The sequence below is a fragment of the Patella vulgata genome, chromosome 2, assembly GCF_932274485.2.
Source record: "Patella vulgata chromosome 2, xgPatVulg1.2, whole genome shotgun sequence".
Classification (NCBI taxonomy): Eukaryota; Metazoa; Mollusca; class Gastropoda; family Patellidae; genus Patella; species Patella vulgata.
Window position 1 is genome coordinate 18,212,499 of NC_065880.2, and position 24,264 is coordinate 18,236,762.

Genomic DNA, 24,264 nt, shown 5'->3' on the forward strand with positions numbered 1-24,264 from the left:
CAAATAATAGTAACATGCCGCTGTGGCATATAATATCTCTGGCTCTGATGAACACTGATGGTTGGTACAGTTTAGTATCAGCAATGCAAAATGCACTTCTCAGCAATTTTTTTTTCAAATCTCCAATAGATTTATCAATAAATTTAGTGAAAGGATGGTTTGTAAGTGTGAGACAATGTGAGTGATATATGTATTATATATTGATGAAGCTCTTACATACAGACCATACAAATGATAAATAAATCAAGTGTAGGATAGATATAGTACAGTGAGATGTGTTAAATGACATGCCTAACAAAGTGTACATTATTTTATCAAGAGCATTATGTTATATACATGTAACTAATAACATTTTGGCATAATCGTGGTTTCAAAACATCTTCTTATCATATGCGCATGTACAGTATACCTACATGCATGGCTGAACACTGGCCAATGGCACTGGGTCGCTGTAGGCATTTTTCTGGTACTGTACAGGTACATGTAGTATGTGCCTTACATTAGACATACATGACTTGCAGTAATTCCATCAAGATATATAACCTGATGTGGGGGTGGAGGAGGCACAGCTTAATGGCTATTTTTGTCACTGCAATTTGGCTTTCTTTACAGTAGTCATTAGTCAATCAATATTGTAGGCCCTTATGCTAGTGTAGTGTGCTGCATGTTTCAATAAAACACTGACCTAACTTATAATTTCCATAATATTTAACTGAAAAGTTTCATCTGCTCTATTATTATAGCCTTTATTCAACCAGTCTACTCTTACTATGTAACTTATTGGAAAATCATAAAAACACAAGATTTAGGATGGAATATTTTTCAATTTTACACACATGCAACCAACTTAATGTTTTGTACATGTATACTATGATGAGAAAACAGTAAAAAAGCTATCTTAAAGGAGCTAAATCGCTAACATTGGGGACCTAGAAATTGACAAAAGTGGGTCGCAACGCATATAATACTGTAATATGAATGTATATAAACTGATTTACATTCAATGGTTTCCGTTTTTACTCCAATTTCAAATCAGTTATGTTCAGCGAAATAAGCCAGCAGTCTCGAGCGAGTGCAAATTTCTAGCATCTGGATATTCCAGTCTACATATGCTATTTGATTAGGTGCAATGTGTCTAGCCTCGTCCCTCAAGTCTCTTGATACAACTGGGGCTGAAGCGTATTAAGGTACACGATTCGTGTACCAATGGTAAAATGTTTATTTTGTCTTAAATATTGGATATCAAAAGCCCATCTTTTTCAAGTAAGATCACAACATGAATGTTGATTTAATTTGACAAATAAATCGTGTTTTCAATGTTGAAGATTTTGGATGATATTGAGTTAGAGACTTAGCTACTTTAAAGCATTCATTTTACTTAATGTATGAAGTGTTAAATAAAATCCCCAGTTTATAACAAAAGTCAACTTATGCAAATAGGTCAACTCCAAATAAATTTGAGTGAATCCTGACAAAACATTGATCTTTTCTACATCTTGATAAGGATGGAAATGGTAAGACATTTCATAAGGAAGTGTTTGGTCATACATGTATATCACTCATCTTACAAGGAAGGTCATGTGACATCAGTTAGATTACATGTAGAAGGTGGGCACTACACTCATGCATCTCATCAAAAAGGAAATATAAGCCGTATCATTTAGCTCTTGAGGATCACATTTATTGAATAAACTGGTAATCCTCTGTGGACCGTATGTATAAATCACATTAATAATATTTAATAATACTGGAACTAAAATAATATTTGCAATATATAGCTATCATAGATTCTTTTATTTATTCATCATATATGCAGGCACTAACATCACACATACATTGAATAACAGTTTGGGTTTGAGGATTAACCTCAGAATCTGTCCACATTTTTCTAACTTTATGTACGTACCTAATATAGGTATAAATGTTAGTTCAAGTTGTGAACAGATTCTGACATCAAGCCCTTAAGTTGCTTGGTTTAGCAGTTAGACAGATTGTGAAAATTCTCAAATTTATTATACATGTAGTGTACGTGTAGGTAGGTGTTAGTTTTCATTTTCATATAAGCTTAGCTTTTTTATAGATTGTTTCTTGCTGCAACCGTAATATTGTCTGTTGATTTCAAATGCAACAATTTATACATATTAAAACTAATATAACTCAATTGAGTTTTATAGAAATCTGGTTAGAATAGGTCAGTTTCGATCAGAATTAAAGTAATATATCTCAATTTATCTTTACAAACATTACTGTAGTAAACATACCGGTAGCCTACATAATACTATGTCATGTAATGATAATGTTGAATAACAAATAACAACAGCTCAAGCAAGCATACCACTAAACTCGGACCTGTTCTAGCCAAGCTTTCATTGAAATTAAATAAAAATTGAGAGTGTAGCCTTCTACTAATGGAATGCTAGGCGTGTGTGGCTATCTAACAAAACAGTTTCTCACACTTCAGTTATACGACTTCATACTCCTTCAGTTTACTTTCCACTGTCAACATACACCAATTGGAAATGCATACACACATACTTTAAAAAGAGATAATGACATTTTATTTTTTTACAAATGAAATCAAATCAATAAAAATACTTCACCTTTAATTTATCAACAGCCGGGCGAAATTTTTTCCGTAGAAATTGTTTACCAAAAGTTTGCCTCAGCAACAGAGTTAACGGAGCAGCCGCCATTATCGATCTTGCACGAAGTCTCGCTGAAGGTGTGATAACGCGAGAACTCGACGGGCACTTGTTGCAAGAAACAAATCAATGCCAAAGGTCTTGCATGAAAAATCGGTGATTGGCCATATTATTTGTCAACAAACTTGACCCAAACCTTGTGCGATGACAGATGTAAGACAGAGGACTGTCAACTCATCAGAAACGACTAAATCTGAGGTAGGAAATCCTCCCGTTTACCTGTTTATACGACGTCCCAAGTTGTGAAAGATGAACCAAACATAAAATTTATTCGATCTCAGACATCCATCACAATCATCATAAACGCGTAGCACGTAAACATTGAAAACTGAATCTTTATTTTTTTGCGTTCCCACTTACATACCTATGCATATTTGCATGTCAGCAATGTATGCTAAACCTATTAATTGGAAAAACTGTCAAATAGTTTCCATGGTAACTTAAACTTGTAATTTCCATCATCACCATTATTATTTATAATTATAATTTAGGCCTATTCTATTATTAATATTATTTATCATTCATTGTGTCATTTGTTAGTAGTACTAGTAGTAAAATCCTCCCAGAAATGAAAGAAGTAAGGAATATTAGAGGCGTAGGTTAACACTCTAGATAACAAACCTTAATCTCTCAACTCTCCGTGTTTCGAGATATTTAGAGATGAGGCCATTGCCTTCAATGTAGCACATGCGGGAGTGATTTGCACCCGACATTTGTAAACAAAATTGACAATATTTTTTTAAACAAACAACGATTGGTTATTGTTATTTATAATATTTCTGCCACACCCAACTACAATTAAGCATATAATCCTACCTGAAACGGGTACAAATCCCCTCTTTTTAAATCAAAGCGACAGTAGATTGCCTTTTCTGACATTTAAAATTTACGTCTGTAACACATAAAGGCGGGGCCTCGTGTGGAATAACCAATCATAGTACCCATCTGATCAGAGTTGCGCAGTAGGTATTATGGCATAATTATGAACGTCCGAATCAATTTTGATAAAAACAACGCTTGATTTACTTTATTGTTAATGTTTGCTGATAAATGAATGTTGTTTCAGTAGATTGGACTGCGTATGTGTAATAAGTACTAATAGTATAAAATTAACTTATTTTTAAGATGGTACATACATTAATAAAGAAACTGAGTTTGCCACTTGGAACTAAAGGTATCCAATCGTAGCTAATAACAAGCACATCAGTATATCTCAGCGTTTTTAGTTAAGTTCTCATAGCTAGTTAACACTCCTGTTCATGGCTATCTTTTGCGCATTGCACCATAAGGTCTGTCATTGATTGAGTCAAGTGACGTGGTTTCGATTCCCCGCTTGTACGTGACAAGGAGTAGGTCCCCCGTCCAACCTCGTGGGTTTTTTTCAGTCCTCCGGTTTCCTCCCACTGCTAAAGACCCCTACCAATGTTAGTCCCGAAATGACCTAGTTTTGGTCGAGTGGACGTTAAACCTCATTTCTCTCTCACTTTATCGTCGTATCCACATAGTTTTCATAGTGTTTGATATGATTTTCATGACGTCAACTAGCAGACTATCGCCATTCAGAAGACGGCTACCATTTAGATCAATTATGTCTTTCTATATTTCCCCAATATTTTTAATTCACTGACTAAACTTTATATTTATTTTTAAATAAAAACATATAAAACACACTCATACTTATTATAGAAAATCTTGTGATTTTACAATCTTACAAGGAAATTTTACAAATAGGGCAGAGGATCTCGCTGCGTGTGCCAAACAACTAATTTATCATTGGTTAGAATCCTCTAAATGCAGGAAAATTTATAGTAACTATTGACTAACAGCATGCATGCACAAAGGCAAACTATCTTATTTGCATATTGCATACTTTATAATCAACGGCAAACATGTATTTATTAACCTCACCTCGTCAGTCTATAAACAAAGTCTCTAAAGGAAACAAACGGGTTAAATGTAATGAAATAATATTACTAGACAAGATAGTAAGATTGTTTATATTGAGCTGTCAAAGTACTGCACAAGATAGAGAAATGAAATGTCAAGAATGAATGGGATTTGTACTGAAACAATATAGCATGCAGCACTATAGCAGGCTTGTAAATTATTCCGTTTCACATAAATGACATAAACTTTATCCAATTAATCTATTAAGAACAGCAGAAAGCCAATCAACACCCAATACAGGATACATTATTATTAAAAAATATTGATGCATGATCGGTCAATCAAGGTTGAAAACTATTTGAAAAAACAAAACCAACTGATGAGTAAAACTGATTTATACCATTAACAATTACATTGTTAACACAATAGAGGCTACAAGTGACAGAGGATGATCCCTTTCGATTTTCAGTGCTCCACGGAATCCCTGAATTTAGTTCCGGAAATATACTTCCTTTTCCGAAAACATTATTAACGTAATAGAGACTAAAGTTTTGGGTGGATTTCTTTCAAGGTTGGTGTCATGAGACATTGAGGTTATGTGAGGATGACCCTGTGACCTTCCATTCCACAGTTACCCCCTCCCACCTTAAAGTGATAAAAGAGTACATGTACAGTTCTCAACAGATTATGGGGACTGATAGGATTAACCCTACTGATTTTCAAATTTGGTGTCCAGCATTGGAATCAGAGATTATGAAGCCTGTGGATTTTCAGCATTCTGGGACATTCTGACCCGAGATAAATATAAATGAAATGTTTCTCGAAAAGCGGTGAACATGACAGAGATTAGATTTCTTGAAGGCATAAATTCCCCATCAAATTTGATTAAATGATAGAAAGTGTGTTTTGATACAAATGAAATCAAAACAGCCAATAAAAGTTGATTTGCAAATAAATTGAAAGTAGTGTGAAAATATTGATATCCCAAATTTCGTATTGTAATACATTTTGCACAGAATTGAAATTTCAAAATATCAATATCAAATTGTTTTGACAGTCCTCCAGTATGCTCTTTAGATTATTATGACTTCAGACACTTTATGGTCAATCGCTTGAAATTAAGATTCACCATTAACTTAAATTTTGTAGGCCAATCTATAAACTTTTTCAGAAATCATAGGTTTGAAACTGGTTTATTAAATACTTGTATATATGACAGTAACTAAAAAATAATTCTGAGAACCAAATTGCTTAAACAATTTATCACTTGGTTGTTACAAGAGACATCATTTTTATTTGTGGGAATATTTTACTGTAAAATATATATTTTAAGAAACTGGAGATACCACAATGTTTAATGGTAAGGGGTTTTTAGTTTAGATTTTTTTATTGCTCAGTAAATCAAAATCTCTGATTTCTGCAGTAGATGGCTCAGAGTCAGACAGTAGTAGTACCTGTAAGTCATTAAGTCATTAGTATAACATAAGTTCTATGGCATCTTGTGGTAGCATAGTATTACCCATGGGATATGATTTCTGTAGATATTTTTATAGTTATGTATTTAATTAGCATATCGATTGTTGAAGACATAGCATTTTTAAAATTTGAAATCACTAGGTGCCCACCCCTACCCCTATTATTGCTTATGGATGTTAGAAATATAAACTTTTTGACCTGTCCAATGCCAGTAACTAAGTTAGTTTATTTATCTATCTATATATATATTTGTGACTGTCGTTTGTCTGTCTGTCTGTTCGGGGTTGGCGGCTACACTAGGTCTGCCCCGAGTCTGAAATTTGGAGTATTTCGGGGTTATAACCCCCGAGTGAAGCCGGTCTGTTTGGGGTTGGCGGCTACACTAGGTCTGCCCTGAGTCTGAAATTTGGGGTATAGGGGTAACTCGGACCGGGGAGTAACATAGGCCAGGTGGCGTTAGTCTACCACTTCCGGTTTCGGAGTATGACCCCCGAGCGAAGCCGGGTATCTGTCTGTCTGTCTGTTCCGGGATGGCAGCTACACTAGGTCCGCCCCGAGTCTGAAATTTGGGGTATAGGGGTAGCTTGGACCGGGGAGTAACATAGGCCAGGTGGCGTTAGTCTACCACTTCCGGTTTCTGAGTTATGACCCTCAAGCGAAGCCGGTCTGTTCGGGGTTGGCGGCTACACTAGGTCTGCCCCGAGTCTGAAATTTGGGATATAGGGGTAGCTCGGACCGGGGAGTAACATAGGCTAGGTGGCGTTAGTCTACCACTTCCGGTATCGGAGTTATTACCCCCGAGCGAAGCCGGTCTGTTTGGGGTTGGCGGCTACACTAGGTCTGCCCCGAGTCTGAAATTTGGGGTATAGGGGTAGCTCGGACCGGGGAGTAACATAGGCCAGGTGGCGTTAGTCTACCACTTCCGGTTTCGGAGTTATGACCCCTGAGTGAAGCCGGGTATCCTGCTAGTAATATATATTGTTGACATATGTCGCATGTAACATACATGTAGATACATGTAAGGCATTGTATGCTAGTATTATTGAAACTATAATAATAAAGTACATGTATGTGGTCTGTAATGATTTTGCTGATACATGTTGTACAATTTGTGTGAAGAGTCGTTCAAGCAACATAAGGCAAGTTGAACCATCAGGTATCAATCCCCACAAGATAATATTGAATTAATTGTCATTAATATAATGCAGATTGATTGTGGTATTACCATCTGCTCAGTACCATTGTTCTAAAGATCAAAGAAAATACTGTTCATGATCTATAAGTATATTGATGTTCAGCGCTAAGACTGTTCACATCACATATTCTTCCGTGTGATAAGGATACCAAAACTAAACTTGTAAAGATTATACGAAATGCTGTTAATTGTTATTCATAGCTAGATTTTGATGTCATGTACATAAAACAAAAATTTACAAATTAATATATTTATTTCAGGTTCTAAAGCAAAAATAATATGATTTCAAATAATAATATGATTTCAAAATATTGTCAAATTGAATGGTTATTGGCAGTACAGCAAATAATTTTAAGTGAGCGTCAAATTGTTAGAAAGTATACCATGATTAACTAGATGCATGTTGACAAATCACTATTTGGAAATGGGCTGCGTTCAGAATAAGAATGAAAAACATACAAATACTATTTTTTGACACGCATTATGCGGTGCTGACAACATCAGCTTCTGCCTCCATGCTAGATTGTACTGTTAAATACAGATGTGATAATATATGGAAACATCCCATTCATCTAATTTTGTGTTTCCTATTTCAACTATTATGGAAATATTGAGGTTTACATGTAGCCCCTTTAAAGAATACACTTTGTTTATATGCTTCACTAATATGCCTACTGGTACATATAGTTTTATGTCAATGTTTTCAGACTAATAATGCCAAAGATCAATCAGATGAAGAAGATGATTTGGCACCAGGGGAGACAACTGACCCGTCAACCATACCACAGGGTACAGAAAAAACACCTGATGTTTTAGATGGGGCATTGAAAGATATCAATCCAAGGTGAACATACAATTATTTTTATAATTCTATACAGAATTAAGAACTTAACCACATAAATTAACTACATGTATTTTGGGTGTGTATACACCTCACACTATTAAGTAGTCTCTAGCATATTGGTCTGGATGTGTTTTCAACATTTGAGAATAATAGGTCATTGACTAGATTATCTGGTCTTTTACATTATTATGAATAAAGTCTAAGAGAGGTAACTAGTCCTGAAACAAGATGTTGACGCCCATGAGATTGATTTAAGAATGCCATTTCAGAAAATCCATTTGCATTTCCATTTCAATATCCAACACTCTGAATTTTTTTTATTGTAAGATTTCTCTATGTTTCTTAATTAATCCTAATTCGTCGTCACAATTTATTTCGGGAAGGGGTGCAACTCTTACTTGACTTGGCCAAATATACTGGATAATCAATCGGCAATGGAACTTTTTGTCAAATATTGACAACGGTCCCAGACCCTGCATAAGTTGAAGACTAATGGTTCTGGGTGACCGAGACTAACTATTAAGTATGAAAAGACTTTCTTCCGTCACTGCTGTAGCCATTTTCCATACATTATGTAAATTAAACACCCTTGTATAAAGTTGCATGTATGGGCCAATATTTTGTTTAATCCGCTAATTAGACGTAATGACAAGGTTGGTTGTGGCAACTGTAATTCTTCTTTCCAGAAGATGAAATGTAGAGATGTACTTTTTAGATGAAATGCTTTTTGATGATTTTAATTGTGTTATAATAAAACAATTGAACATGTACATTGTATATGCAGGCTATCCTCACTGTTATTAGCTTTACTTTTTGTGTGTTACTTATATAAGAAATATATCTATACACTATTGACGACAGGGAGTTAAGTTGTCTTATGTGGAAGCAATTATGGTACCCATTATCGACTGGGCCTAGAATCTTACACATGATTTAACTAATGGTTAGCTTATCTTTATAGTTCTGCACATGGTATTATCTCTAGACAATATTCAATGTGAACTGTGCTGTGCTAGAAGCTCAAATTAATTTATGTGCAAGTGTCAGATGTTGTTTATAACAATGAGAATTTTGTACTTGTATTCAGAATACAGACTGATATGTAGAAGTTTACATACATGTATATTCATTAAAGGAACAGTCCCAGATATCTTTTGTCACAATTACATATGCAAATCATCACCAAAATGTAAAGAAATAGCATAATTCATATACAGAGGTTTGACCTGTTATATAATGGTAATGAGTAACTGACAAATACAGCGACCATCCTTAGGCAAACATATTGATATGGTTTAAAAAAACCAAACTTTTTTAATTATTCAACAGAAAACGACGGGGACAGCTCCTTTAATAGAATGATTGATTACCGGTATATAAATACAAAAGATATAACATATTTGAAAGCGTAGCAGATGTTACCAGTGGCACATTTTGATTAAAACTATGATTGTTTATTTAATATTTAAAACAATACTCCGTTATAGTTTGGTATATGATAAAAAAATCAAACTAAAACAAATTATTTGTCATAAAATATGTCAATGAGAACAACAATATAATGCCTTTCCTGTGAGAACTAATCAAATATTTTGAATGCTTTGAAATGTGCACTTTTGGAATTATCCTCACCCCTTTCTTTAAAAAGAAAAACACAAACCCTCCTGGGTCTTGCTTGAGTTATGTGAACCTGCAAAATTAGAAATAAGAAGTGTTATTAGGTGTCCTGGAAATATTAAGCATACTCTGCCAAATATTTCAATAATGTAGATTAAGGTCAAGGTCTTCTTATTTTTTTTTGTGGGGGGTGGGGGGTGGATGGATGGATTGCCGAATGGCTAGTGTGCACATGTTGTATCATAAGGTCTGTCATTGTGTTAACTTGCATGGTTTCAATCCTCGGTTGTACGTGACAAGGAGTAGGGTCACCTATCCATCATCGTGGGTTTTCTCTGGGTCCTCCGGTTTCCTCCCACTTCTAAAGACCCCTAGGAGCAAGCGAATTAATGAAATAAAATCGAAACCATATGTTAGTCTCTCTCTTTATTATTTTTATGAATAATAAACTTTAAATATTTTTTTCAGATGGAGAAATTGGATAATAAGAGGTATTTTTACATGGGTTATGATATTTGCATTTGGTTTTGTCATCTATATGGGCCCATTAGCTTTAGTATTATTGGTAAGTGAGTGAAAATATCCAGTCTCGATACAGATTACCCTTAAAAGCTAATTGAGCAAGATGGCTGGGATAGCAGACCATAAAGTCTTTATTCTTTAGCTGCTGTAACTACCTCTTTAATAATAAACTGAAAATTTGAGCTCTTAAAATTGCCAGACTCTGGTCTTGTTGACATTTTGGAATAATTTCAAATAATTCCTAGTCATGAGACTAGTCCTTCATTTACACAAAAATACATTAGAGGGGTTTATATAGACTTCTGTCTGTCCCCCAATCCAGTTTCTGTGAATTAATACCCAATTATGTTTTCTAGCAGTTTCTTTAATACTATTTTGAAGAAGAAATCCCAGGAATATATTTCAGTGAATAAAACTGATTAATGTTGTGTGGGAGGATCTCAGATCCCTTTATTCTAGTGCCAAGAAACTATCTGAAGCTCTGTGATGTATTTCCACAAATATAACGACATTTAGTTGTCTGGTGGATTTTAAGACAAGTTTCTTAACTAGCAATCACATTGTATCTGGATAAACATGTCGAAAATTCAGTCACATGCATATTGACAACATTCTGATATACTGCAACAAGAAATAGTATTTTACAGGTTATGGATGTGATTTAATTATATCCCTTGGCAAAATTTACAAATGGTATTGAATGGTCACATTTATCAGGTCATCCAGTGATAATTAATATAATTACTTAATTCCTATAAAATGTTTTGAAGATCATTTACAAATGGCCAATTTGAAATGTTCAAATAAGGTATAATAGAGACTACTGATATTTATTTATACTTGATCTTTGCCTTTAAGAACATCCCAACAATAAAAATATATTGTGATTTAACTATCCCTGCAATCAGATACTTATAATGTTCCTTTGTTTTCCTAAAGGTCACAAGGAAAACCGTTCTATCTAAACAGGTCATTATTACAGGGATAGATAAGAATGTGTTAATATTTTTAGGTTATGGCTATACAGATCAAATGTTTCCATGAGATCATCCTTATAGGATATATAGTCTACAGATCCTATGATTTACCATGGTTCAGAACATTAAGTTGGTATTTCCTCTTCGCATCCAATTATTTTTTCTATGGTGAGAGCTTGGCGGCATATTTTGGTGTATTGTTATCCAGAGCTGTAAGTATATTAACATTAATGGTTCATAATCTGTTTTTCGTGAAAGAAAATTATTATCTTTATTTTTGATAACAAAGGGACAAAACATGAACTGTCATGAAAATATGAACACATATATTCATAAGGATAGAACAAAACAAAGTTTTTTGTAAGATATAATGTAGTATAAAATGCATTGTTAGAGCTAGTAAAAGCTAATATATTGTGCTGCTTAGTAGTGCTATTATTACATGCTGTATAGCACCAAGTTTAACATTTTGTGGATGTGATTCAAAATAGAACCCAGGCATAAAAAAAATATGAATCTAAATACATGCTAGGTGTAGAACCAAAGCATAAAATCAAAATACAACCTAATACAAACAAATATCGATTAGATGCATGCATGGAAATGATAATTTTAGTTGTACCAGATAAGTCAGGTATTATTAAACTGGTATCTGACATTTCTAACTTTGTGCAAGACATGCATTAAAGATCACACTGAAAACTGTATGGAATAACAATAACTCTGGTCTTTATCAAGCCAATGATGTATTAAAGATATCAATAGAAACTCTGAAACTAACCATACTTAATGGAAAAAAGTATAACTCTTGATTGGTCATGTACATTAAACGCCTCTTACTCGGCAGTAAATAGAAACGGACGTGTCTGCTGTTCTTTAGTGTGTGTTTTGTACCATATCTTAAAAATTTTAAGCATTAAAACAGAAGCATGTTAGTCTCAAAATAGTAATATAATGTTTTTGTGTTTTATGTCTCTGAAATAGATTCTTGAATGAAATTAGCCTCCTTTAATTCTATCGTTTCAAAGATTTCTTTCTCTTTTGTAGGAGTTCTTGATGCCATTTTTCACATATCATCGCTTTATATCCTTCTCGCTATATGTGGCTGGTTTGGTGGCATTTGTGTTTAGTTTAGTGAAGAAACACTATCTCAAACAGTTCACATTGGTAAGTTTAATTATTAATGTGCAGGTATACACTGCTAGTGTTTAGAAAGGGTCAATTTGATAAAATGTTGTAAATGCGATAAATTGTAAAGAATAGAATGTAACACATGTGTTGTTAAAACAGTACATATTATAGTCCGTTTGATAATTTTCTGAAATCGTGCTCTTTAATGTATAAAAATAATGTGCACTTTTTAAACTTATGAAATGTGTATAAATGCCCATTAAACAAAATATTTAAGCTTACGTTACTCCTTTACCAAGAGAAGTTTGTTTTCTTAAAATTGTATACCAACATGCAGAGTAATATTTCAAGACCCTAACAATCATTTCAGTTTTTATACGCCCACGCCATGCGCCCCCACCTCTTCCATTACATTACCTTCAAAAGATTAAATAATTAAATATTTGACAACCCTTGTTGACTGCCCGGATGATTTAGCTGCTGTCGGTGTGTGTTACTTTGTCTGGCAACCTATCTTTCTAGACCCCCATCACCACTTGATCATTTTAAGTATAATAGGCCTAGATGGGCCAAATGAAAATAATTAAAGCTTATTAAATTAGTTTATATTTAGGGCTATTGTAAAATATTATAGAATATGTTTAAAATAATTTGTTTTATGATTTTAATAGTTTGGTTGGACACATGTAACTCTGCTTATTGTTGTGACACAGTCCCATCTTATTATACAGAATATATTTGAAGGATTGATATGGTATGTTATATTAATATCTCTATTATATGTTGTGATAAAATTACTATGAGGAAATTTAAAATGAATGTCAGGTATGTAAGTGTAGGGCTAATAAGGAGAGTGTCTTGCTATGTAAACATATAAATAAAACAGAAAAAAACAACAAGAGACACTGCTGACCAGTTAATACTCCTCCCTGACATTGCGTGTATAAATTCACACTGATCAGCAGTGAATATTTGCTATATATAGTCAGCTACAATCACTGATAGGGATGACATCGATGTGGCTTAATGAGCCCCCAATATTGACTTTTTTCCTTCTGCAAATTAAATTCTAGAAGGTGTTTCAAGTATATGCATGAAAAAGATAATTCCTATTTAGTATAAATGGGTACGTAAAATGAGTAAAAGGCACCATTCTGCCCGGACCAGTAACATCTATGTAAACAATACTCGAACCATTAAGCCAATGATTGATGCTGTGTAATGTGACGTCACAAACTAAAAGCAGTTATCTTTTACTGAGTCATTAGTCTTCGTAATACCTCTGTGAAAAAGATTGGTATAAAGTGTCCACGCTACATTAAATTCCACTCTCTCTTCATAGATGATGAAATCAACTAGTTACAAGCTTTTTATAATGTCAAAGCACTTTGATTACCCAATTGATCAATATTTGTATTATTGTATTCATACTTAACAATCTCTCATTGATTAACCATGTTGTACTTGTAATCAAATTTATTATTTGTATTAGTTATGTCGAGCTAAAGAAACTGTGATTGATAAGATTTGTTTATCATTAAATCTTTACAAATATTTGCAGCTGCAAAATTAATATATATTTGGATGTGACATGGATATATTTATTAGATATGATCATATATATGTTTAAAGGGGGTTGTACAAGCAGAAACAAGGGGTTGGCAAAATTTCCACTTTTCTTCCCAGTTGTGGTGTTTGTAAACACACTAGCGATATGATATAAATGTTTGACTTGTTTTGGATTGACTTGCCATCCTTTCTGACCTCCTTTATTTACATTCAAAGTGTTTCCTGTTAGAGTTTTTGTATTAGTCAGTTTAGGTTTATACATCGTGGCATCAGGATTTGGATTCCAAATTTGACAGGAAAGAAATATACAGAAGACACAAATTTGTTTCTATTAAACACATACAGTGTTGTCAACCCCTTTGCGCATAATAGGTATTGGTCAATCATTAGGTATCTCTATTCAGTAATTAATTAGTGAAATAACATTGAATGTTATGTTTTTGTTAATACTGATCATCACGTGAATATATTTACTATCTTTTGAACCACAGATAAACAAAACAAAGCTGTTCCACTAGTACACCATCTTATAAATCTTTGGTCAATTGAAATGCCTATGTAACTTTGTAAATTACATATTCATTTCTTAACTTTCCACCTTCTGCACATATTTGATGATCATCTGTTAAACTTAGAATGGAATCAAAAATGTTTCTTTTAGGACAAAAATATAAGCATCATACAGGTCTGACTTTTCCATTTATGTTTTTTTTTTCTAAATAAACTCATTTTCACTAAATTGTTGATTATGTAACATCTAGATGTGTTGAATTGTGGATGAACTTTGATTTTTTTTAGTCAAAGCATAAAAATATGTTAATGGGGTATTTTTGTCTTTGTTTATTTAGGTTGTTGGTTCCTGTCTCAATGATTATCTGTAATGACATCATGGCCTACATGTTTGGTTTCTTCTTTGGCAAAACGCCACTCATTCAACTATCACCAAAGAAAACATGGGAAGGCTTTATTGGGGGTGCATTATCAACTATTGTCTTTGGTATTGTGGTAAGTTTATTGTTTGCATTTTTAAAAAAATATGGTGTGAATGAGATTTATTTTGAAATAATCCTGTATTATATCACTTTAAGGAGTTCAATATCTATCATTTAATTCAAAATAAAGTACTGAATTGGGTGGATCTGTACAATTGAATTTTTGTTCCAAATTATTAAGTGAAAGTCAGTATATTTACAAACTTCAGTTTTGATTTTGTCTGAAACTGTTGACAGGGAAACAAACAATTTGCTATACATGTATTTCAAGATTGACTCTGTCTGTGGACCTTAAATTTAAGCAAATCAACCCATCAAAATTAATTAAACAGTCACTTTTGTTTTTCACTGAAATTAAAAAGGGACAGTTATTTAAGAATTAACTAACTTTCTTGATGAATAATTTGAAGGCTTTGTTTTCCAGTCAATGTTTTTTCAGACAGTATCTAAATTTTCATGGCTAAATCCACACTGAAATGTACTTCTATTGATTATTTAATATTTACCGGTAATTGAGGAATAATCACGATAGATAATCTTGCATTTAATGGGATTAAAAAGGGTTCATCAACAGATTTCAGTTAAACTTATTGGTGGAACTGCCTTGATTATACGGGTAAAAGAAACTGTCTTAAACCAAAAGACTTAAAAAGTTTTGTCAAAACAGCCATACATTTTAGTCAAAACAGTCATAAATTTTAGTCAAAACATTGTTAGATTGGTTATAATGGCTGTACACTGCTTGTGTGGTCTGGAGAGGATGCAATTCACCATCTTTTAGAATGCTGTACAGAATTGAACCACTTTTAGATCTATATTCCTTTTAAATATTCAACTTTCACATATTTTAGTTTGCAATGGATTAAAAATCTCAGTAATGATCAGAAACTATAATATAACATTTCATATTGCAACTGAAAGTTATCTTTTATTCCATTAATTTATTAGAAGTATTGTAATATTATTTCTCTTATTTTTAGCTCTCATATGGTCTAGTTCAGTTTGATTTCTTTGTGTGTCCACTAAGGTATGATGATATTAAAGAAGCTCTGTCAATGGATTGCGAGAGGCATCCAGTATTCAAAGTAACTGAGTACAACCTACCAGAAACGCTACAAGGTTTATTTAGAATAGTATGTATATAAGTTAATTTGTATCAAAATGACACTATTAAGGTCATACGAAATAAATATTCTGGATCTCAGACAATCCTTCAAAAATATTTAACGTGGGAGGTCAAAGGGTCACACAGTTAAATTACTTATCACAAACATAACATTCCAAGGTTCTACATTTATTTCATCTTCTGCTTATTCATGCTGTTCACAAGAATTCGCTTGAATTCCGAAAAAACGTTACTATACACTAAATATATACACAGATTATAAGATTATTTAAAAGCAGTAACTTATAATTGTCAACTCAGCCTATTTATGTAAGCATAGATTTTATAGTTCTAATTTGAATGCCTTAGGCTGACCTTAAAAATATCTTTGTTTCGCCTAACGCGACCGACTAACTAAAACCACCCCCGACTTAAATTATTTTATTGCACTTTTCCGCGATCTTTTTATTTTATTTTGTGTGTCAACCTGAAATATATCACGAGAGTTATTTCCCTTTACTATGGCTATGGTTTGATTCATTATTGAAACTGGTTGATCAAGACGAAAGCGTCATAGGTGTCGCTTCTCAACAAAATGGTTGCAGACGAAAGCACGTCCATTCCCACGAAATGATTCTGCCTCTATGTCTGTGGGGCGTCGTTTTAAACATGACGACGATATTTTCAATATCCGTTTTCTAGAAAAATAAAGGCACAACCCGCACGATCGTTAAAAACGTGTTGAGGGAGTTTCAAACGTGAGTTTGTCGCAATTTGTGTGCGAGTCGTGCATCAAGAAAAATCCCGATGTCATTGATTTGTTTGCCAATAAAAGAAGACGAATGTTTGCACCCGGAAAATTATCAAGCTGTCAAATTAGCTCTTAAAAAAAAAAATCTGAAAAAAAACCCGACCTACCGACCCTTCTCCTCGATTGTGGGTCGGGTTTGGTGAAACAAAGATATTTTTAAGGTCAGCCTTACCTACTATTTCCCATCCAAATCAAGAATAATTTCAGTCATTTCATTCTTATAACTAATGGTGGATGTAGTTATAATTATCATTATCATCCCACGAAAGTCACCAATTCCTGATAACTATGACCAATTTATGATTGTTGATAGCCATTTATGATTGTCAGTACATTTATCAGGTTTCTGTACTAAATATTGTTAATTGTGCCTCCCTTGACTGCATAACATTAAATAGAAATTTGCCAAAGAAACAGAATATTTTTTTTGTTATGATCTAAAGTTTTGAAGGATGAAATTTTTTTTGTGAGGGGAATAATTTGTGGTCTAAGGGGAGATAATATGTCTGGAAAGACAAATGGTAGGAGTTGTTTCCCTTTAACCATTTTCGTGTAATTTATACAGTTAATAATTATGTAACATTTCTTTGCAACCTTACCCTTGTGTTTCAGGTGGGAATACCATGGACTATTATGAAAATATATCCTTTTATTCTTCATTCAATTTGTATGGCAATTTTTGCATCAGTCATTGGACCATTTGGTGGATTTTTTGCCAGTGGGTTTAAGAGAGCCTTTAAAATCAAGGTAAGTTCATGCATGTAGAATTTGTTTTAAATTTAAGTTATTAAAATAACTTAAATTGTAAAACAAATTCCAATAAAACCACACTGAGTTTATTTTCACATATTTTAATATATGTAAATTCAAAAGTTTCTAAAATGTTTATCATTCCCTTTAGAGGTTTGGATACATAGAAAAATTATAATATGGAAAACTATTTTTCAAATCTATGGTCTTATTTTATTTAAGAAAATGGTTATAAGTGGTGAGAACTTTTGCCTAATCCTTTTGTATTGTACAATGTAATATCAATGCAATAAAATAAGTAATGTCAATGCAATAAAATATGTTTAAACTAAACTAAATTTGATGATTTTCATCCAATTTATAGACAACAATATTTGTTTTATTTTTGTAGGATTTTGGTGACACAATACCAGGGCATGGAGGTATAATGGACAGATTTGATTGTCAGTTTCTCATGGCAACATTCATTCATGTTTATTATTCAAGTTTTATAAGGTAAATATTTCATTCTTAAAAATCAGATTTGTTTTCAGGGTTTGAACGTGAATTCGAAGATCACAAAGCAAATGTAAGAAATTACATACAAATAAATCGAGCATTCTACTGTTGAACTTACATGTACATAACTTCATGTATTCTTTGTTAAATGATTCTCTGGTCTTGAATCAATTACCAAGTGGTAATTATGTGTTCATTGAATAAGTATAATATATATTCAGTGTACGAGCGAAATTTTAGCTATAGAGGGGGCTTGGTTAATAAACATCATCTCTCAATTCTCAATTCCTCGATTTGAAGTTCAAACTTGTCAAATATTCAAGAATGGTGGTGGGCACTTGCACTGTTGGGTTGTGTAGGTGAGAGAGAGTCCCAAATGTTATACCTTTAACAATTGAGTGACAAAAACTTACTCTGTCAGCAATATTACAATGTATATCTTTTTCCTGTTTTTCTCCCACATCTTTCAAAGAAAGCAAGGGGCTATTAAAAATGGTTAGTCTGTCACACATTTTGGGACACAATAACTCCGCGTCTGTTTGAGGTAGAATGTTCAAACTTGGTGTAATAGCACAACACAATTTATATGGAAAAACAATCACTGGTTTGTACACATATACCACGAAGTTCCGACAAGTATCCTCTTGTCGAAACAAACTTGGTGTAGTTGTTCCTCAGATGACTGATATTCTCTGCTTGGGCTAAACAGAGATAAAACAATCTCTACTTCTAATTGGGGGGGGGGGGGGAATAAAACATGGTGTAAAGTTTCATTACACTAATACCTTGACTGATACAAGTTCCACAATATGCATTTATGTTTAGCCTATAAGCTGAATGATAACGGTTTGAATTCGAGATTCTTTATAAAAGGATAAATGTGGCAAGTAATTAAACAGGTGTCATCTATTTATTTTGAGATTGAGGCAGGGGACAAGAGCATCAATGTTATTATACCAACAATCAGAACACAAAAACTTAAAAAGGTATTTCTTCTGTAAACTAAAAAAAAATTTTTCAGAGTTCCAAATCCTACAAAATTGGTGCAGCATGTGTTTACATTAAAACCAGAGGAACAAATCCAAGTTTTTTACATGTTACGGGACAGATTATTGGCCAAGGGTATCTTGAATGGCACAGATTCCTGAAGATAATTTATAGTTTTAATGGGTATATTATGTGTGTAAACCACATGCTTCTTAATCTCAGATTTTAGAATTTTTGTCCATATATATAACGGTTTAATCAATATTTTCTTAATTCTCTCAAATTTGTGAATACCGGTAGACATAGATGTTGAAGTCATGGTGTGCAATTTAGTGATTGATCATATTTTGTAAGTTCCAATAACAATGTGTGTGGTTGTAGGTAAGCAACTTGATTAGTCTATATATTAATTTAGAAATTGAGACTTAAAAAAAGATTAAAATTATTTAAAGTAGCTAAGTCCGTAACTCAATATCATCCAATTTGCAATTTAAATCAACATTGGTGTTGTGATCTTACCTGGAAAAGATGGGCTTCTGATATCCAATATTTAAGACAAAATAAACATTTTACCATTGGTACACGAATCGCGTACCATAATGCGTTTCGGCGCCATTTGTAACAAGGTGCTCAAAGAATGAGGCTAGACATATTCCACAAGTCATGTCAAACGGTGATATCATATTCTTATTTGGAGAGCATGCGCAATAAATAATATCGGTGTTGACTGGAATAACCAGACGCTAGAAACTGACTTGCGGTTGAGACTTCTGGCGTATTTCGCCGAACATAACTGATGACAATTCACAGTAAAAAGGACAAGATTGAATGTAAAACAGTTTATATAAATTCATATTACATTATTATATGTGTTGCGACCCATTTGTGCCAATTTCTAGATCACAAAATATTGGCGATTTAGCTCCTTTAAAGCAGTTTTAAATCTTTGCTGCTTAATTACATTCAAATTGGGGTTAACCCAACAAATGTTATTATAATGACCAATATATATTACTACCTTTGAGCTAGTGAAGGATCACAAATACAATATTTGAATTTAATTCAACCAACTGAGCAAAATTGTTTACATGACTATATTGAATGAAATTTATTATCTGCATGTACATGGTCTATATATTGCTTTAAGTGGATCTCAGACTGTACCTGTTGAATGTATAATATTATGCTATACCATTTAGCAATATCAGTGCATGGGTTATCAAAATGTAAATTATTCATATTGTTTGCATAATATAATAAACTAATGTGTGAATGGAAGAAGAATGGAAATATAAATCTATACATAGTCAATATTCTCTTGTATTAGATCTTGTATTTATGTAGTAGTAACTAAGTTGTAAGAAGATCTTTAATACACATATAAGATCTTAAAGATGATAAACATCTTTGATATACATTTAAATAAAATCTTGACTTGGGGTTGATCTGATGTGTTATTTTGATTAGAGATAGGACCAAATCTATATAAATGTGTTTTTGTTTTGAAAGAAGATTAACTAATTGAAGTTTTGTGCTGGGTTCAGTAATTTCTCGACAATTGGAGTGTCTCTGGACCTGAAAATATATATGTATCAGATACCCGCTTTCCAAAACAAATCAACACATCAGATTTAATCAAATGCACAATTTTATTTTTTTCCGAGATGATATAGATCTAGCTGTTTTAGAAAGTAAAAAGATATTTAATAATTACCTCTAGAGACAATCTCATATAAATTGTTTGTATGAGAAGAATATCACCTTCATTCTATTCCATTTGCCAAACTAGTAAGTTATTGGCTTTAAGAGCAGTGGGTGGAATTATTTTTATTTTTTAATGTAAATCTTAAACTTTGTGTGATCAGTAAGAAAGTCTAAGTAACATACTGGTATATTAGATTATGAACCTCCGCCCATGGACTCAGTTATCTAGTCAAAGCTGGTTTATATATCTTTTGATAAATAACCATACATTCAAACCAGATTAAGAATTTAAATATTATGATCTGTTCACAAAAAAGATTTATAATGTCAGATAATTTTTGCTACTTATAATATGTTGGTATGTGAAGCTCAATTTGGTTTTTAAGCTTAATGTTATTATTTTATATTTTAAAGAAATGTCCAAGTATGAAATGATAGTAATATTTCTATTGAGTGTGATGTTATTAAATGTACACGGGTGTATGAACGAATGGTGATTTTTTAATACAATTTTTGTTTACACGATTTTAAAAATTATTATGTTTAATAATGTTGATTTGGCATATTTTTCACATATATTTTTTTTTTCTTTTTCACTTCCATTATTATATATATGTATTGTTTTTCTCTTCTAAAGATGCCAATATAGGAAAGATGTTCACAATTTCAAAATCTTAAGTATAGAAAAATGGAGTTATATAGCGCTGAGTCATGTGATAAAAATCTGTTTTTTGATAAAACTGATTTGCATTACAATTTTGAAAACAAAAAATATTATCCTTGTACCAGTACGGTTGCAATTATCTTGAAGGAGCAAACAACAAATAAAATGATTATGAAAATATGTTGGTCTGAATATCAGTTTTAGATATGACCGCTTCAATTACAAAACCACAAAAAATGATCCTGTTACGATCTGTTAGAAGTAACATCAGTAGCAAAATGAAAACTCTCCTAAAGGCACTAAACCTTTTTGATTTACGTCGCAATAAAGTATTGAATTGGGTTAATAAGATGGATTATTTCAATCATTGATGGGGAAAGTTCTATCAAATTAAGATTATGCAGAAGTCAGCTTTGTTAAAGTTTTAGTTACTATGAAAACAAATAGATTATATCTCAATAGACTGAATATTTTCAATGAAGATAGGTTGTCTTCCATCAAAACAAATCAATATGTAAAATGCATTGAATTTGACATTTTAATTTTTGACCCTAGTCAGGGCGTTGATCTACTTTGTAAACTCTAGACTTTTTTGATTTAAGTCAAATAATAAAAGTACATTTTTAGCATTGCGCTGCATAAAGTCTGGAGTGAGAGTACCTCTATAACATCTGGTGAGAGTTTATTCCAAAATGTTGCCCAAATAATTTTAATTTAGCATTAGCCAATCCTAGTATTCCACCAGGATGATATTTTTGGCACAAATTCCGATAGTTGACTTGGTGCGGTTGTTGGTAGCATGTAAGTGATTGAGAGTTTTAAATTTCGTATGAGTCGCAACTTGGAACTGTGAAGTTCATCTGGTGTAATAGTAAAGGGAAAAATGCAAATAGTTTAATTTTTTGTTTTCGAAATATCAAGCCACAACTTTATTTCCCCCCCCCCCCCCCCTGAAGAGGTTGACACATTTTAATTTGTTCATTAAGGCTAGAATGGTTTTCATCAGTACAAAAATTATATTAAGAATAAATTATTATTAATAAGTTCACGGTAGGTTTCATTTAGATACACATGCAGTGTTTTCTCTTATCTTTATGATTCTGATATAATTAATACATATAATGATCATACAGGTACATATAACCCTAACAATAAAACCATTATGCGGTTCATATAACTACAGCTAATCTGTTGATACATATAAGAGATACTCATCTAGTGTTGTTAATATGTATAATAATATAGATAATATATTGAGTGTTATATTAGTTACAGTAGTATGTATTGTAGATATATCTATATTAACTTTATTGTTATATATTTATTGTTCTATTCAGTAGTACTAATACTGTATTGTGATCATCTATGTTGGCATATTTTGTGAATTAAATTGTAATATTTACATTTTTTGTGTTAAGTTATTTTTTTAAATTAATAAACAATCAATCAAATACAAACTATAATAAAACATTCCATGACATGAATTTGCATTGGGCAATGTTGACACCTAAGTACTATTTCTTGAAATTTCAACTTTCAAGGGATCTTTCATATGCACAACCAAAACACCCCTATGCGCAAGCTAATTATTGAAATAAAATTGAACCATATGTTAGTCCAGAAATGACTTAGTTTGTGTAGAGTGGATGTTAAACCCCATTTCTCTCTCCTTAATCCTACTCAACTGATCCGCCAATAAAAGAGGGCTTTCACATTACCGTTGTAGGCCTATAACAGTATGATTATCGCAATATAAATCCTGTAAGAGTTGCACTCTCTGCTATTATGTAATGGGAGGCAACTCCATTAAAAGATAGTAATAAATTTACATACAGTACATCAACCATTATGGTACCGGACCGGTACTTAATTCATGTATTACAGTAGCTATGTCTTTAACTCAATATCATCAAAATTCTTCGACATTGAAAACACGAATTATTTGTCAATCTAAATCAACATTGATGTTGTGATCTTACCGGAAAAGAGAGAGAGAAATGGGGTTTAATGTCCACTCGACACAAACTAGGTGATTTCGGGACTAACATATGGTTTAATTTTTTATTTCAATAATTCACTTGCATGTAGGGGTCTTTAGCAGTGGTAGGAAACCGGAGGACCCAGAGAAAATCCACTAGGTTGGACAGGCGAACCTACTCCTTGTCACGTAGAACCGGGGATTCGAAACCACGCCAGTTGACTCAATGACAGGCCTTATGATACAGCGCGCATGTGCTAACCATTTGGCCATCCAACCCTCTCTTACTGGAAAAAGATGGGCTTCTGATATCCACTATTTAACACAAAATAAATATTTTACCATTGGTACACGAATGTACCAGAATGCGTTTCAGCACCATTTGTAACAAGGGACTCGAAGAACGAGGCTAGACATATCCCACAAGTCATGTCAAACGATGACGACATATTCTTATCTGGAGAGCATGCACAATAAGTACTACCAGTGTAGGCTGGAATAACCAGACGCTAGAGATTTGCATTCGATTGACACTTCTTGCATATTTCGCCTAACATAATTGAGAAAATCCACGAGGTTGGAGAGGCGAACCTACTCCTTGTCACGTAGAACCGGGGATTCAAAACCACGCCAGTTGACTCAATGACAGGCCTTATGATACAGCGCGCATTTGCTAACCATTTGGCCATCCAACCCCCTCTTACTGGAAAAAGATGGGCTTCTGATATCCACTATTTAACACAAAATAAATATTTTACCATTGGTACACGAATGTACCAGAATGCGTTTCAGCGCCATTTGTAACAAGGGACTCGAAGAACGATGCTAGACATATCCCACAAGTCAAACGATGAC

General features: G+C 32.9%; 2 protein-coding genes across 3 annotated transcripts in view; one reads left to right on the forward strand and one right to left on the reverse strand.

Annotated features, from left to right (window-relative positions):
• Positions 1-2,765, reverse strand: part of LOC126811818 (calcium uniporter protein, mitochondrial) — a 40,168-nt gene extending 37,403 nt beyond the window's left edge. Inside the window, exon 1 of the mRNA XM_050537743.1 lies at positions 2,601-2,765. Within this exon, the coding sequence (XP_050393700.1) occupies positions 2,601-2,693 (93 nt within the window). The 5' untranslated portion in view covers positions 2,694-2,765. The remainder of the gene's footprint in view (positions 1-2,600) is intronic.
• On the forward strand, positions 1,616-22,833 carry LOC126811814 (phosphatidate cytidylyltransferase 2). 2 transcript variants are annotated; one of them, XM_050537739.2, is made up of 11 exons: positions 1,616-1,712; positions 7,968-8,104; positions 10,190-10,286; positions 11,256-11,432; positions 12,268-12,387; positions 13,023-13,105; positions 14,769-14,925; positions 15,893-16,045; positions 17,441-17,575; positions 17,970-18,073; positions 19,098-22,833. In XM_050537739.2, exons 3-11 carry the CDS (start codon positions 10,230-10,232, stop codon positions 19,222-19,224), a joined length of 1,113 nt encoding a protein of 370 aa, XP_050393696.1. In that variant the 5' UTR covers positions 1,616-1,712; positions 7,968-8,104; positions 10,190-10,229; the 3' UTR covers positions 19,225-22,833. The 2 variants fall into 2 exon arrangements, with proteins under 2 accessions (XP_050393696.1, XP_050393695.1); XM_050537738.2 differs by lacking the exon at positions 1,616-1,712 and adding an exon at positions 2,715-2,900.
• The last annotated feature ends 1,431 nt before the right edge of the window (positions 22,834-24,264 follow it).

Bases quoted from the DNA above. Each gene is read 5' to 3' on its own strand.
- LOC126811814 (XM_050537738.2), top strand. From the start codon at position 2,847: ATGACAGATGTAAGACAGAGGACTGTCAACTCATCAGAAACGACTAAA. The intron at 10,287-11,255 runs GTAAGTGAGTGA...TAATATTTTTAG, and splicing joins CATTAGCTTTAGTATTATTG to GTTATGGCTATACAGATCAA. The intron at 16,046-17,440 runs GTATGTATATAA...CTTGTGTTTCAG, and splicing joins TACAAGGTTTATTTAGAATA to GTGGGAATACCATGGACTAT.